Source organism: Oryzias melastigma, linkage group LG20, assembly GCF_002922805.2.
Source record: "Oryzias melastigma strain HK-1 linkage group LG20, ASM292280v2, whole genome shotgun sequence".
Classification (NCBI taxonomy): Eukaryota; Metazoa; Chordata; class Actinopteri; order Beloniformes; family Adrianichthyidae; genus Oryzias; species Oryzias melastigma.
The window spans coordinates 13,671,899-13,688,358 of record NC_050531.1 but is presented as its reverse complement, the minus strand read 5'-3'; the positions used below and the strand labels follow the sequence as shown (position 1 = coordinate 13,688,358).

The 16,460-nt window shown below is 36.4% G+C and overlaps 1 protein-coding gene across 5 annotated transcripts in view; it reads left to right on the top strand.

Moving 5' to 3' along the window:
* ctnnd2a (catenin (cadherin-associated protein), delta 2a) overlaps positions 1-16,460 on the top strand; it is a 301,632-nt gene that overhangs the window by 144,488 nt on the left and 140,684 nt on the right. For 4 of the 5 annotated variants that reach the window (XM_036217369.1, XM_024279704.2, XM_024279705.2 and 1 more), the window contains exons 7-11: positions 553-607; positions 1,066-1,279; positions 2,105-2,222; positions 3,482-3,614; positions 8,453-8,626. In XM_036217369.1, coding sequence (XP_036073262.1) covers positions 553-607; positions 1,066-1,279; positions 2,105-2,222; positions 3,482-3,614; positions 8,453-8,626 — 694 coding nt within the window. The remainder of the gene's footprint in view (positions 1-552; positions 608-1,065; positions 1,280-2,104; positions 2,223-3,481; positions 3,615-8,452; positions 8,627-16,460) is intronic. The other variant, XM_024279706.2, reaches the window with a different exon arrangement.

Here is a 16,460-nt window from a genome sequence, read left to right as displayed (position 1 = left end):
TATGAACTCACACTAATTATTTGATTTACACAATGAGAACATGACTTTTTTCAAAGTTGCTTCATTAAAAGAGTTTCACACTAAAGAAATCAAAACTAAAGGCTCTTGCTGATTTCCTAATATGGATTATTTCCCCATACAAGTCAAAGGAGAGTAAAATGGAGACAGACTTACTTGAAAATGTTTGTTTATAAATACTGACAATAGATTATTGACATTAAAAGATAAATACACTGTAACCAGTTTAATATTCCCTTATATATGTGGTACATCAATTATCCATATGTAATGATTTTGGCCAAAAGCAGTGAAGGACTTACCTGTTTACCTGTTCTACATGTTTAGTTGAATCCTCTCAGGAAAGCTCATCCATTTGTATTTGTGGTTCCCTATAGATCCAGTGCAGTTGTTGCTGATTGTTTAAACTTTGATACATTGTATGAATTATATTGTTTTATTTAGGGTCTCCATCAATTATACATCCTGAAATTGATTTCATTTTGCCATTGTTTCATTTTTCTTACTTCTTTTTTTGTTTCTGGGTTTCTCCAGGTGACGTCCAATCGTGCAGCCCAGCAGCAACCATCACAAACTGGGGCAGGGTCAGGTGAGGCTATAGCCTTTTTCTTCATATTCTGCGGTTTCGTTTTGATTTTTTTTTTTTTTTTCAAAATTCCCGTTCTACATAGTAATTCCTTTTAAAATTACAGCATCTCTTTATGACTGTTAAACTTAAATAATATTCTAAATCAAGGCTCAAGAGTTTTTTTTTTTGTTTGTTTTTTTTTCACATTTTATTATGTTTTTCCCTTATGTGGGCAATGTAGGGATCCAATGGTTAGTTTCCAGAAAAATACAAGAATAAAAGATAAACAACTTCTCTTTGCTTATTTATTTGATTATTTTAGCACAATATGATACATTATATTGCAAAAATAATTACCACATAGCAAATAAATTACAGATTTTAAATTGTTAAAGCAATATGTGTTTTTCTTTTGACTTGACTTCAAAGCTATCCTTACCCCATTACCCTAATGTGAGACTTTTCCTTCTAATCTGAAGGTATCTACTACTCCAGCTCCACCTTACCCTCCCAGCGGGTCAGTTCCCCTCTAACTGGAAGAGGAGGCTCTGGATCTAGTTCCCCCAGTAAACTCCAGCGTCTGGGATCAGCCTCGGACGCACCGGGGCACTCCACAACGCAGCGTCTGCCGTCCTCCTCGTCATCCTCCCCCAGCAAACAGTCCTCTGTAAATCGACTTGCTAAGTCTTTCAGGTAAATACAGAGTAATTTTTCTTTAAGACAGCTTTTTAATTGTTGGTGTTTACATTAATCAATTACAAAGGGACTTTTTAACTATGTAACTTTGTTAATAATAAAATAATGAATGAGGAGTCATGGCTAAACATTAAGCAAAGCAGAAAAATCTTTATAAAGTTCTGACTTAGCAATAAATTGATCTTAATAACTCAATTTTTTTTTTCTTTTTTACATTTTAGTGGTACTAATATTTGCAATGTGTTTTTTTATCTAATTTTTTATTTTCGAACAATTATTTTCATTTTAATTTTGTGTCAAACAAGTAAGTTTAAATATTTTTTAAGTCCTGATTTATTTAGAACATATTCCTAAACTTTATTGGCACTACAACTGTTAGATAAAAACAACTCAATAAATCATATTCTCTACATAATGAAGAGGTTTGACATGTGAATTATTATTTTCCTGTATTTTCAGCTTAGTAGCCCTTTTATTTTATAAATAAAATCGGATATTCCTGTTTTTCACTGGTTGATACGTGGGTTTCTTTGATGCCAGGTGTAAATGTAGAAGTCCATGAGTAAAAATATATATAGTGATATTTTTCATTATTTTAGATTTGTTTGAATAAATTAATTATGTCAAATTATTAATTATATTTTTATCACGATATATAAGAAAAGTATTTTTAAATTGAATCATGTGTTCCTTGCAATGTTCATACAATAGTTGTTTTATGGCAAACATATAGAAATTACCTATTTTGGGTTGTAAAGTGGATATCTATTAGACCTTATCTTCTAACATTTACCATCACATTGTCTTTTTTTAATCTTCCAGCACTACAGTTGCTGTGACAACAGCTGGAGGGGGTGGGTCCCCCTTAAGGGTAGCATCTCCACCAAACTCATCAGCAACAGGAGGGGGGGGCAGTGCATCTTCGTCCCCACTCCATCAGGTATGAGGCGTTGGACTACACCAAGTAAAAATGCTCTTCATTCAAGAACAGACATTAAACAGTTACTTTCACTTAAAGCATTACAAGCAATAATTGCTGTTAAGATAACAAACCGCACCAGTCCTTAAAGTATGCAAGGCTGAGCAGAAAGGCTGAAAGTCTCACTCTAATCATCTTTTGATCTATTGTAAAAGCATTCTCATTGGTCTTTTAGTTATGAATTTACAGTTTTAGTAAAATAAAAACTAAATGGTTTGTTTCTGAAGAGTGACAGAAGTTTATTTGAAATTTACCTCTTTGTTGTGGGCAGGATTGATGCACCACCTCTACAAGCTTTTTTCAACTGCATTTCTTTGTTTGGTTCCGATTCACAGCTATTTGACTTTTGAAATACTCAAGAAATCCAAATTTAATCTCAATTTTCCTTATATATTTTGAGAAAAATGCCACAAGAAATCCAAAAGCAGAATCTTCATTGGAGTTGGTCTTTAATGGATTAGAGAGACAATAAGAAATAAAGAAAATTTATCATTTCTTGTCTGATTATTATAAAAATAGTCTCCTTTAGTAGAGTAGGAAAATAATAAATTTTCATACCTAACATGAAAAAAAAGATAACTATAATAAAAAATATCCTCCACTTCTAAGTAGATGATTGCTCCTCTATAGGATTGCAGTATCAACAGGGTGGTTTGACTTTTGACTCCACTCACAGTCGTCTTTCATGTAAAAGAGGCTTCTTGGTTGAAAGGTTTTGCTTCACGGTTATTATTTTCTGGTTTGTCATTATTGCTAAAAGACAGAATTAATGATTTTTTTTTTTTTTGCTTGTTTGCTCTTGCGATTACTGGCTATAAGTTTTATATAGGGATTTTTTTTTTTTCTATGCAACCATAGATTTTCATATGCTGTGGTTTTTCTAATTAAAATCGATCTGATGTTTTTCTTGCTGTGTTTGACTTCTTGTCACTTTTGATTTTCCTGTGCAGCTGAACGCAGATTCCTTCAGAAATCGAAAGTGCACATATTGGATAGACATTTTACAGCAGTTACTAGGAAACTAAGACGGCAACGAAATAGAGGAACTGCTGCGTGCTTACATCACCTGATCCCTTGAGCACAATGTCAACTTATATCTGAAAAAATCAGAAGCTGTTTCATTATGTGTTTGCTGATAAAGAAATATTAGAAACTATTTATTTACTAAAAGAAATTAAATGTATACTTCAAAAAAGTCAAAAACTCTCCTGTATTTGCAGATGAGTTCAGGCATAGGGAGCTATGCTACTCTGTCTCCCAAACGTCTGGCAGCTCACCACGCGTCTGACCAGTACAAGATCTCCCACGAGCTCTACGCTACTGCCACACTGCAGAGACCCGGAAGTCTGGCAGGTGGGAGTTCACACTTTTTCACGTGTCAGTCTGTGACTTTGCAGCATGCATCAAAACTTTGTCTGATTCTCATAAAATCAATGGCGCTTTGAGGTTTTTTGTTTTTTTTTTGTAGAGAGAAAATGAATCCTCCAAATATATTTTTTTTTTCCGGTGTGGATAAAAAGAAACCATTGAATTGTGGTGTATTGATATTGATTTTGCTGGTTTTCTGATTATATTTATACAACTTCAAGCTAAATTTTCTCAGAAACCTGGATGGTTCTGTCTTCAGCAATTCTGTTTTGATAACAAAACAAAAGTGCATGAGATTGATGTATCTCTGCACTTTTCTCTTGGAGTTTAATTGACAAGGAAGTCAATTTTCCATTTGTCTCTTCCGAGCAGAGTTGCTGAATGCCAGCCTTGAAATGGTAAATGTTAAGGGTGAAGTACTGCTTGATAAACCATTTACCAGTAGAGGTTTATGTGAAGTTTTTTACTCTGCTTGTAAAGATAGTTTATCTTAGAAATGATAAACTTTAGAAATCAATGTTTTTGACTGAGACTGGAAATTAAGGGTGTATTCAGACTGGACACATTCGGTTTGCTTAAAGTGAATCAGAGTTATTTTCCCTCGATAATCCAGAACAAACATTCAGTCTGAATACACCCAAGCAGATCCCGGTCCGGAACCAGGAACTGCTCTCAAATCCATCCTTTGAGATGAACTTTCTTGGTCTCCAATCGGACTGAGCTCTGATTTGCTCTGAGATTCCTCAGTCTGACTAGTCTCTGTGAAGCAGAACAACTGGACCAAACAGCCACCGTAGCCTGATATTATTTGGATGCAAACAGAAAACGGGAACAATAATGAGACACAGAAATTCATTAAAATGTGGCTGGATGAATGCAGTCATCATTTCAACCTGGTACACATTGATTCTTACACTATTTGTCACAAAAACGTATCAGGGTATCTTCTTAGCCATTGCCTCCTCAGTAATCGTCTTACATCATGCCTTCACCGTCCCAAACTAGCAATTAATGCTGAAATTAGAAATACAGCTGTCATTGGTACAATCTTCAAGACAAGCTGCCACCGCCCAGTTTTTTAAAAAAAATCATCGACATGGTCATAAATGTAGATAAAGGCAGTCAGATGGGGATCAGGCGTACCCCTGCGCTGCTGTGTGGTTGATGGCACTTGATATGGACAGCTGCCGTCTGGAGACATTTACACATCATCCAGTCAGCGAGTCTAGCTGCCACCAACCTGTGGCTCCCCATCTCTTACCCGATTTCGTAATGGCGTCATCCCCGCCTGTCACTAGACTGGGACCACATGGCCTCAAATATGCCCAGACGGCCACTGGCCAATGTTAACTTTTAGAGAAAATTTGTCCAGTTGTCCTGAAATTTAAACTTTTTTTCAAAACCTCTGCAGCTCCCGCATGGTACGTAAGAATGCAACTGGGTGGCCACCTGTCAAATTTGCTGAAAAGAGTTTGAATGAACCTATAAAATCCATTCCAAATCAAGGCTGTTTGCGTTCAATGTTTCGACCATGTGACTTTTCCATGTAGTTGTGCCTGCCATGTTCACTTGTCTATGTCTGCTGTGTCAGTATCATTTACATAATAATTTCTCAGCTGCGGTCTCCATTGTTTTGCTTAATCCATGTTCCCTGGTATGATGGTGGCCATCTTTTTTTCAGTCAACAACCAAAAGATGAAACATTGCATCCATTAGTTTTAGCCTGGATGATTAGCGGTTCTTGTTGTGCTCATCGTAGTTTACCACACAAGAGTATGGTGTGCGATCAGTAGTATTTGAAATACTTTAGAAACTAATAAAATGTTAAGCTCAGTTAATAAAAGTAAATGAAGTCAACTACATCTTTGTCCCCTGCTGACAATGTGTTTTTCATTCTTCTTTTTCAAATTGGACTATCAAAAGATCAGAGTTTGCTTCTTCTTTTCCTTTTTGAAATATTTACTGGTGAAAGATCACAGGTGTAAATGTTTGCTTTATTTTCCATTTGTCTGCATCATTATGTTTTAGGTTGTTCCTTTTGAAATGAGGTCAGCATATTTTACAAGCGAGTCGAGTTTGGAGAATTGAAGAAGACGATAAATAAATAAATAAATAAATAAATAAATAAATAAATAAAAACAAATGAGAAATAAAACCATCTCACCATTACTGATGATATGAAAACACAAGAGAGGAAAATCAAGGCGCTGGGATGAATTATGCTATTTTTGGGTGTTTCTGTGACTCTAACTAGAACTCTTTCAGGCATATTTTTGCTCCCTTTTTCTGTCCATCTCATTTCAAGTAAAGACTCCTAAAAGTATACAAACTTTTTTGAATTTCTGATAACATTTGCCTCATTTTTTTGCTTTCGCTGTCTGGGGGCTGTTGTGTTAGAAAGCCCGATGCTTTACATTTGTGACCTTGTGGCCATTCATTATTCATTTCAGGAAAAGAAAACTTTTTTTTTTCCATGTTAGAGGCTATTTGTTCAGTTTTATTTAATAAATGACCTTAAAAATAGAATTAAAGACAATCATCCTTTTATTTTACTGCAGGATTCCATACTGCTGATTCCCTATTTTACAACATTTTCTATAAATCTGTATTTTGTTAAAAAGTTGGAGCAAAATTCTTCATCTGAAATGATAGAATCTTAGCGCAATTCCCCTTTATGCTTTTGGAAAATCCTTGGGACACGATTTGCAGTTGACTGAGACCCAATATGAAACGATAAGACATTAGTTCCGCTAGACCATCCCTGTTTCCCAGTCATTCGGAGCTTTCTAGGTTTGTCCTTGCATGTAGTCGTGTGTTCGCTTTATCTCCCAACAGCTAAACCCTTCTGACTTTCCCAGAGCTCGGCCTTTTTTCCACCCTATCCTAATTTTCCTGATTGCATGTTCAGAGGGAAGGTCGCTGCCTAACATTTGTTCTTCTGTGCTATGAACAAGTGCCTGCTGTCAGTTTTTCCCCTTTTCTTGTGTCTGTGGGATTCCTGCCAAACACAGAGGAAGCACAGAGGATTGTGTGTGTGGGGGGAGGACACTGCATCTCATTACTTTCCAGCTGACGAACGGCAATGTGTTCCATTGAGATTGAAAAAAAAAAGGCATCATTCTCTTTATTTGTCTCCCTCAGCCGAGCCGTTTCTCATCCTGTCTCATTACTTCTTGTTGTGTGTCTGTATTTTTTGTCACTTCTTTTCTGTGGCCCTGATTTAGTGCTGCTGTAACTCTCCCTTTCCCCTGCCAGTCCTGCAAACATGCTTACAAACAAACATGCTTGCAAACAAACAAAGGTCTAGTCAGCAAAATAAAGGCACAAGGTGAAAACGGACAGGTACACCAACAAATTCAATAATGCCAGTTTGCTATTCCTGAATCTAATTTGTAATCACTTTTTGTTTATTATATATGTTTAAATAGGTATTTAAACAGCCTGTAATTTTGCAATTTCTCTCACTTAGAAATCATGGAGGGGTCTGACATTTTAATAGGTGCATGTCCACTGTGAGAGACATAATCTGAAAAAAAAAATCTGGAACTCATATTGCATGATTTTTTATATGCTACAGCTGCAAATACATATTTGAACACCTGATAAAACCAATGTTAGTACCTGGAACAAATGCCCTTGTGTGCAGCAAAACAGGTCAAACATTTTTTGTATTTTTTCATCAGGTTTGCACACACTGCAGGAGGGATTTTGGCCCATTCCTCCACACAGATCTCCTCTAGATCAGTCAGGTTTCTGGGCTGTTGCAAAGAAACAAAAAGTTTGAGCTCCCTCCAAAGATTTTCTAGTGGGTTTAGGTCTGGAGACAGGGAAGGCCACTACAAAACCTCAATATGCTCCTCGCGAAACCACTTCCTGGTTTTCCTGGTTGGTCATTGTCATGTTGAAAGACCCAGCTATGACTGATCTGCAATGCTCTAACTGAGGGAAGGAGGTTGTTCCTCAATATCTCAAAATATGTTCCCGATCATCCTCTCCTTAATACAGTTCAGTTGTTCTGTTCCATGTGCAGAAAAAACACCCCATTGCATGATGCTACCACCCCTATGCTTCACAATGGGGATTGTGTGCATTTTTTTCCCCTCCAAACACGGTGAGTGGAATTAGGACCAAAAAGTTCTGTTTTAGTTTTATCTGACCACATGACTTCCTCCCATGACTAATCTGGATAATCCAAATAAATGGTCATTGGCAAACTTAAGATGGGCCTAGACGTGCCGGTTTAAGCCAGGGAACCTTCAGTGCCATGTATGATTTCAAACCACGACGTCGTAGTGTATTACAAACAGTACACGGTGGAAACGGTGGTCCAGCTCTTTCTAGATCTGTGTAGCTCTGGGCTGATTCCTCACCTTTCTTTGCACCATTGAGACCCACCGAGGAGAAATCTTTCATAGAGCCCCAGTCCGAGGAAGATTGACAGTCATGTTCAAAGGGAACCAAACCCTAAATCAACTTTTTTGGCTGCTGACCTCTATAAATTGGGCTTTAAAAGTGATGCCTGTTGGTCATTGCCACATTTTTTTCCGTTTGCACCTAAGATGAAAACGTCAGACCTCTCCATAATTTGTAAGAGGGAGAACTTGCAAAATCATAGTAGATTATATGCCTGCATGGTTTTACTTTTTTGAAAGATGCTTCTATGATTGTAATCTTTATGCTTTTATCTCTTTTATGTTTCCTACATCTTACATCCTACTCCCTCAATGCCTGTCCTTCACCTCTTCTTCAGCGTACACATACCCTCTTTCTTTCATCCTCTTTTCCTGTCCATTTGAACTTTTTGCTTTTTTTCATTTCTCTAGGTTCACGTGGTTCCTATAGTAGTCAGCATAGTCAAGAGCCCCTTCGTCCCTTGGGGTCCCCAGAGCACCACATAGATCCCATTTATGAGGAACGGGTGTACCACAACAAGGGCACCATGAGGAGCCTCAGTCAGAGCCAGGGACCTGACTCTGGGCCTTTTAGGAACAACACAGGTAGAACAACCTCAATAAGTAACTTACTCTATAATGTTTTTACATTTTTTCTTATTTTTTTGCATAATTTTCAAATCCATTTATCAGAAAAAAACACACTTTTAAAGATTTTAAAATGCCAGACTCACAGCATATGTTTGAATAAACAGGTACAAACAAATTAAAGATGTTGACTTGGTTTGGCGCCATAAAGCTCTGAAAATAAGGCTTCAAATCTGCAGCGTTATGCAACCACAGAGCTGCATTAGAGGCTAAATTATCCAGCTTCTCCATCTTTTTTTTTTCCATTCAACATCAAACCGCGCTGAATCCTCTGCGTCTCTGAAGAGCTGAGGTGAAGTGAGGTGGGGTGAAGTGAGACGCCAGTGTCTGTGAGCAGAGATGCAATAACATCATTGAAAAAAAAGATGCTTTTACATTTCTTCCCCCTCTGCTATTTTCTACTTCCAAAGCATCGCCGACATTTTATTAATACCTAGGGAAATTGTGTCATCCTTTAAAGACGGCTATCATACAGTTTATCTCATTTTGAGATCTCCATTTATGATAACATAAAAGTGAAGCTGGTAGAAGCCCATCAGAGGAAATGAAAGTCTAGCGTCTTCTTTTTCTATCATTGGAAAGACTCCTCCTTTTTTTGATTAAGGTATCCTTGCTCAGTTTGACGTCTTCATTTTCATCCATTTTTTAGTTGTTAATTTGACACTGTATTGCTTTGTTTTGATGAAAAAACTGCTTGATTCCCTTCAGGAAGGAGTTATATGTTTTATTGTCTAGTGTGTTGATGAGATCAAAATATGTATAGTATGTATAGTCACATACAATGATATGTGCTGACTTGCAAATTTTACTGTATAAACAGTCGTTTTGATTCACAAGCACATAGATACCTTTGCATTCTTCTCCACTATATGCAGTGATTTCTATGACATCAAAAACTACGACTTTTCCTGTTAAAGTTTGCAAAATTTGTTATTTTGTTGAAAACTGACAGAAAGAAAACAAAACGATAATAAAACAAAATACAATAAAAAAGAAAAACATACTTAAAGATGTTACCATGACTATGACTACTACTACTACTTGTAGCACTACTACTAATAAAACTTCTACCACTACTACTACTATTAAGACTAATATTACTACTGCTACTACTCCTAGTACCACTACTCCAAGTTCTACTACCACCACTACTACTAGTTCCACCACTACTAAAACTACTGCTACCATTACTACTTCTGCTACCACTTCTACTACTACTACCACTACTACTAGTAGTACCACTACCACTACTACTAATATTAGTAATAATACTACTACCACTACTACTAGTACTACTACAACTGCTACTACTACTACTGCTTACGACCACTACTACCACTTCTACTACTACTAACTACCACTACTACTTCTACTACTAATACTATTACTACTACTACTGCCACTTTTACTACTGCCACTACTACTACAACTACTGCTAGTACCACTACTTCCATTACTACTAGTACTACTACTACTAGTACTACTACCACTACTACTAATATTAGTAATACTACTACCACTACTACTAGTACTACTACAACCGCTACTACTACTACTACTGCTTACGACCACTACTGCCTTTTCTACTACTACTAACTACCACTACTACTACTAATACTATTACTACTACTACCACTTCTACTACTACTACTAGTACCACTACTTCCACTACTACTACTTCCACTACTACTAGTTCCACTACTACCACAACTACTACTAGCACAACTACTATTGCTGCTACTACTACTAGCACAAGTAACGGAAACTACTCCTACAGAATCATGTCAATAAATGTCCAGAAAGTCCCATCTCTGCTGCAAATGAAGAAGATCTAAATGTTTTACAAACTGAAGATATTCTGCGATTTTCATGGACCAACCTCTCTAGAGTTTGTTTTTAAAGAATGGGTCAAGAAAATAAAGCAAAAATCCAAGGTATAGCATTTCTTGGTGCAAATGCCCTGCTTACGTCAAAGGCCAGAAAGGGGACTGGGCAAAGGTTATAGCAACACAAACCGCTCATTACAGTTAAATACAAAGAAGGCCACGTTTGAATGTATAGCATATCCAACCCTGAGGGAGATGTATTGCAGTAGTAGATGACTAAATCATCCTCCTACTTTATCTGACAAGAGCAGACTGATGAAAGTAGGATTCTAAGGTTAAAGTTCATTAAGGTCCACCAAAGTGTAGGGCAGAAAAATATTGCCTGGTCAGAGTTTTTCTTTTGCTTTGACTCTTTGATGACAAGGTCATAATTTGAAAAAAAAATAAAAGGGAAAGTATGCCCTTCAGTATCAGCTGTATTAGGTTCACAGTCATTATAGTGACCTCTTTTTTTTATATAGTGTTTGGCTGAATGTCAGCAGGTCTTCCTGACCATGTCTACATGCCTAAATGTGCTAAGCCTCGACTATGTCAATGAATCATACATTCACATCAATGCTGAACAAAGATGATTGTGTCCTTTGGTTAAATTAATCAATAAACAATTACTTTTTTGTTTTTTTGTTGACATTAATGGATCTATTTTCTGTCAAACCAAAACTATTGAATCCATTTTTCTCACCAGTTTCTGAACCTCCATCGTTGCAGGCAGTGTATTTAAATAAAGCCTCAATGAGCTTATCTCAATGTGGGTTTAGGTACGCCATGTTAATCCCATTATGGTATCATACCCATATAAAAACACGCTAGTTGGTCACACTACATTCACATGTCATTAACAACCCAGACTTAATAGCTATCATTAGCATTTGGGTCAGAGTGGTGGCAGTAAATATGCCGTTGTAGGCGAGTGTTCCAGATGATCATTTACCTCACCTAAATGGAGACGGGTTTGCTTTGCCTTGTGGGATATTGCTTCTTGAAAATCCATCTTTCTCTACAAGCATTTTTTAAGTTAGGGATCCAAAAGGGAGTACATGGAGTAGCCATGCTAGAGTTTTAATAGACAGGACAAAAAAAAATTACAAAGAATTTGCCCTACAGCCAGTAAAATCGATAGGCTGCAGATTAAGTCGTGAGTCTTTAATTGCAGCACTTGAGGTCTTCAAAGCATCCTCCTCTGATAAATTGTTTTAATAAAATTTCCTTTGTTGTTGCAAGTAAATGTCTCATCAGAGTATCAGCATGAGCCGTATTCACACTATAGAGGTGTTTAAGGGCTGTATAGCAAATGTGGTGATTCAGTGGACTATACATGGATAACACCACAGTGGTGCTGAGTTAAAGTTTAACCTATTATGTCTAAAAAGCATGTGAAGTGAATGTGAAGTAATCTAATAAGGATTCTTAATTCACTGAGTGATGGCGCATAATGAACTGATAAGGGTTGTGCTGACAACGTAAGCGGTAAGTCATTAATTATGTCATAGTGCCTTTTCTTGGCAATGGCAAGCTAACATTATTGGTTCATTAAGCTGGCATGGATCAATGTAATTAAGCTATAAGTCATTCCTTTTCTGGAAAGAAAAAAGGAGATGCTTGTGTGAGGATTAGACATCAAAAAATTGTCAAGTTGAAGTCACGGGGTCTATATTTGGTGCACAGAGTTGGTCTAATTTTAGTCCAGCTTGAACTAGACAGTCAAATGAAGCGCACATTGTTCATTTAGAGAACAGGGCATTACTCGACTTAATCCAACACTTAACTCTGATGAGAAACTGCATGATACAAGAGAATCAATTTAAATTACTCTAATTGTTCCAATTTCATCTTTCTTTGGTTACTTTAGGACTGCAACACTGGAGAAAAGAAATGAATTCTACAAATGATAGGATCATACCAGCAGAAGTCATACGCTGGACAAATTCACAACAATTCATAGCAGCTTTGGCCCTGGGTTTAATATTTTGGCATTTTAAAAGCTTAAAACAGTAAATTGGTTGTAAAGATTTTTTTCTGACTTAAGTTATGTTTGCACTAGACATGCGATGCGCGTTCTTGAATGCACAGTTACCCTGTGGCGTTTACACTGGACTGTTGGTACCCAATACTGGCGCATGTACAGTTGGAAGAGGCTTGGTGTGATATGTTGAAGCAGGTCAAATCTTGCAAAATCTGGCTCCAGACTTTTTCTTTCACAGCTCCCATACCCTGTCAAATAATTCCACAAACCAGAATTCGTGACAACATTGGAATGAAAACACATTTAATGCGTATGTTATTACCAAATCTGAGTCCCTGATTGGTTAAAGCTCAACCTGGTTTAACTTTCTGCATTTAATGGCTTTTGTACATAAAGTCCGACAATGGTCATAGAAACTTGCCTAGCGACACGTGAACACAAGAGTTTTAAACACGGAAGCTTGAAACTCACATTTACATAGCATTTTCATTAGAATGTGTGTTGCTGAGAACGGTATGAACATAGGTTAACAGGATGGTTCACTTATGTAAAGAAAATAGACAAAATACAATCAAAATATACCTGCATTTTTAGATGCAGATATATAACTGAGTGTAGAACCATTGGTTTTTGCACTGCTAACCAAAAGCAATTGAATGGTACTGACTGGAGTATTGATACCAAGAAATAGAATTATCGACTACCATTCCTTACCAATTTTGGTGTTGAGTACTCTATTAAAGTATTGATTACTTACTTTTAAGCGAGAAAATAGAAATGTAATTTCTGAGTATTTATGGTAAATAGGTGTGTTACTCTAGTGTTTTGTGTTGAAACATTCCCAGGCCACAGTATATTGAACTGTTGCAGCTGTCACATGACCAGAAGAGCCTGGCATGAGCAGACGAGTTTGCAACAATTAAAACATGGACAATAAAAAGAAGCATTGTATAGACATATTTTACACCAGTTAAAACATTTCAGCAAGAATTGTGGCAGAAGTTTGACACTTTGGTTTTGGCTTCTCAGAGCGTTCGTATAGCAAATACCTTTATTTAAATGTGCAGATACAATAGAAAGGGATCCTAGGGACTGATGAGTCTTTGCTTTGGTTGAAAAACATATGAGTGGTTATAAACAGCCAGGAGTGCAATCATCTCAAATTTAAAAAAATAACATGTTGCTGTTTATAAACACAAATCTTTAGCTATAAAGACAGTGGTCACTTTTTTGTTTTTCATTTTTTACATTTTTATTTATTCATATTTATGCAAAATAATTGTTATCTGAGCTGTCTTTGGCTTTCCTTTTTTTGGAGAATAACTAATATTGTGCTTAAGAAAAAACTTTTCCTGATGAAAATTATCAGTATTAGTATTTGGTATTAAATATTGAATGCAAAAAAAAAGTAATCAGTATCACATTGAATCTTAAAAGTGTGGTATTGCCCATTTCTAACAATCATCTTACACAAAGATATTTAAATTATTTTTGATTGACCAAAGCAATATTAAAGTTTAATATGTGTGTTTTTTATGTGGCAAAACCTTTTAATGTTTTATATTAATTTTTTGAATTAATCCAACCATTGTTGAGCAAAGAAAAGAGAGAAAAATACACATTTAACTTGTCTGAACTGTCAGAAGTCATCTAAACTGCAGACATGTGGTCAAAACATCTAGAGGTAAAAAGCATATTTAACTTACATTTGCTAGAATTAAAAACAAAGCAAGTAATAGTGAGCATAGACTTGCTAAAATAAAATTATGTGGACTTATTTTGCATCCAGTGATGTTCCTTTTGCACTTTACCCAAATTTTCCATGGCTTTGTGGCTTCTGAGGTTAATTAGAACCATTAGATATTTGTATCTTTTCCCCTCTAATAGCAGGCTTGATGTCTGCCTGTAGAGATTAATTCTCTTAATTCTCTTGAGGAGAGAGGATTTGGTTTTTCTAAAATTTTCAGAAATTCAGTTTTGAAAAAGGGTTTGTGTCGTTTTATCTTGACTGAAGATTTTATTTATGCCTCAATAAAGGCAAAATAATTTCCTCTCGAATGTCTTCCTCATCAGCGTCTGAGTCTGTTTCAAAGGTATCTCCCATGCACACTCTTCATCAGAAGTTCTTGTCGGCTGAATTTCTTCCAAAAAAAAAAAATCAATTCACTATGCATATTTGGTTTGTTATGTTATACTGTAAAAAAGTAGGATTTTTTTTACAATGCATTTGTGTAGGCGGAGGCGCGTCGTGCTTCCTTCTCAGATGAAACCAGGCCAGCGCCCCAGAGGACTGCAGGTTAATGTGGCCTATTTTAAGTGATTATTACTGTTTGGCCACAGTGTCTCTGTAACAGATACATTCACAGGCATCCTACAATGACTGATGTGCTTTACAACAAGACTGCACATTTTGTTAAATTTTGCAGAGACATCAGCATTCTTTATTAATGACTTACTTTATTACATAAGGCTTTCTTTGTGAATGCCCTTTAACCTGACTCCATGTTATCTTCCAGTTCTTTCTCATTCTCTGACTTTTCATCTTTTTCTTTTTCTTTTTTTTTTTTACATTTCCCCTCCGATCTTTGTTCGCACATTGCCTTAGCACATCCTCTCGTGAAAAGTATCTCAGCTTTTATTAATGACTCTGTCCACTGGGAATACCAGTGGCTCGGAATAGATGTGGCTCTTTTTCTCTTTTATAGCCTAACATTAGGCCTGCACGTAGCTCAGGCAGCGGCGGTGGAAGCTGGTAATTTTAGTAGTGCTGCTTTTTTGTCAAGTCTGACTTGAGTTATTGTTGTTGATAAGGGGTTTACTGTATTTTAACATCCTTATGACTCTGGGAAAAACAGATACTTCTTCTTTTGCTGCCAGTTTAAAACCCCTTTCTTCCATATGAATTGTGATGAATTATAGTCATGCAGGTGAGTCTTACTCAGCTATTATGTATCATGATAGTTATTAATAATTGGATGAACAAGAAACACAATTATAATGCTTTGTTGAATGAAGATAAAGTTGACGGGCTCTTTTAATAGTAGAACATTAATTGCTCTGCATATCAAATATGCAATGGAAAATGTGTAGAATTTGGTTTTACCATTCTACTATGGCAGCAGTAGTCATGGAGATAAAGGACCATATTTTGTTTCCCGGAATTCTTCTATCTTACTGCACCTTTAAATGAAAATTTCACTCTCAAAAACTCTCCAAAATCTGCACACAACTAAGATAAAAGGAATTTTAGACATAGTGAACGACCCCCATCCCCCCAAAAAAGTTGATGACATTACAGAGGCACCAAAAACAAAAAAATAATGGAGCCAAAATTTCTTATGGGGCTCAAAAAATGTTTCAAAATCCACAAAGAAACTAACGAAATATTGAAATTATTATGGGATGGCCACAGGAAATATGGATTGGTGACCATTTTGTGGTAAAGTGTGAAATTTGTCGATTTACATTTTTTCTTCAAATTGTAAAAAATAAATCTTTTGTCCTAGCGATTTTCACGAACCTTCACACACCTGCCGCCAGCTTAAGTTTACACCCAGAACCAAAACTTTGTTGCTCTTTGATCTCAGGAAGTGGCCGCCATCTTGAATTAAAAGTCACCCTTGTGTTGTCCACCTACAAATTTAAGCTCCTCCTAGGAATTGCGATCAATTGGCTTCTAACTTATTGAGCATCAATTGGAAGCAACTTGAAAAAAAAATGTTGGAACTAGAAGTTGTAGTTTTGATGGGTGTTAGCGTGGCGAGCTAGCAAAAGTGACGTTCCTTCACTGCTTGCGCATTTTTTACCAGAATATTGGGAAATTTGAATACATGAATCGTCTGCGTAAGCCAAACAAAAACAATATAACATGCGATATAAACATATTAGGAATGTGGGTGTGGTCAACAAAAAACTTCAGTTGCCAAGAAAATCTGAAGGTTTA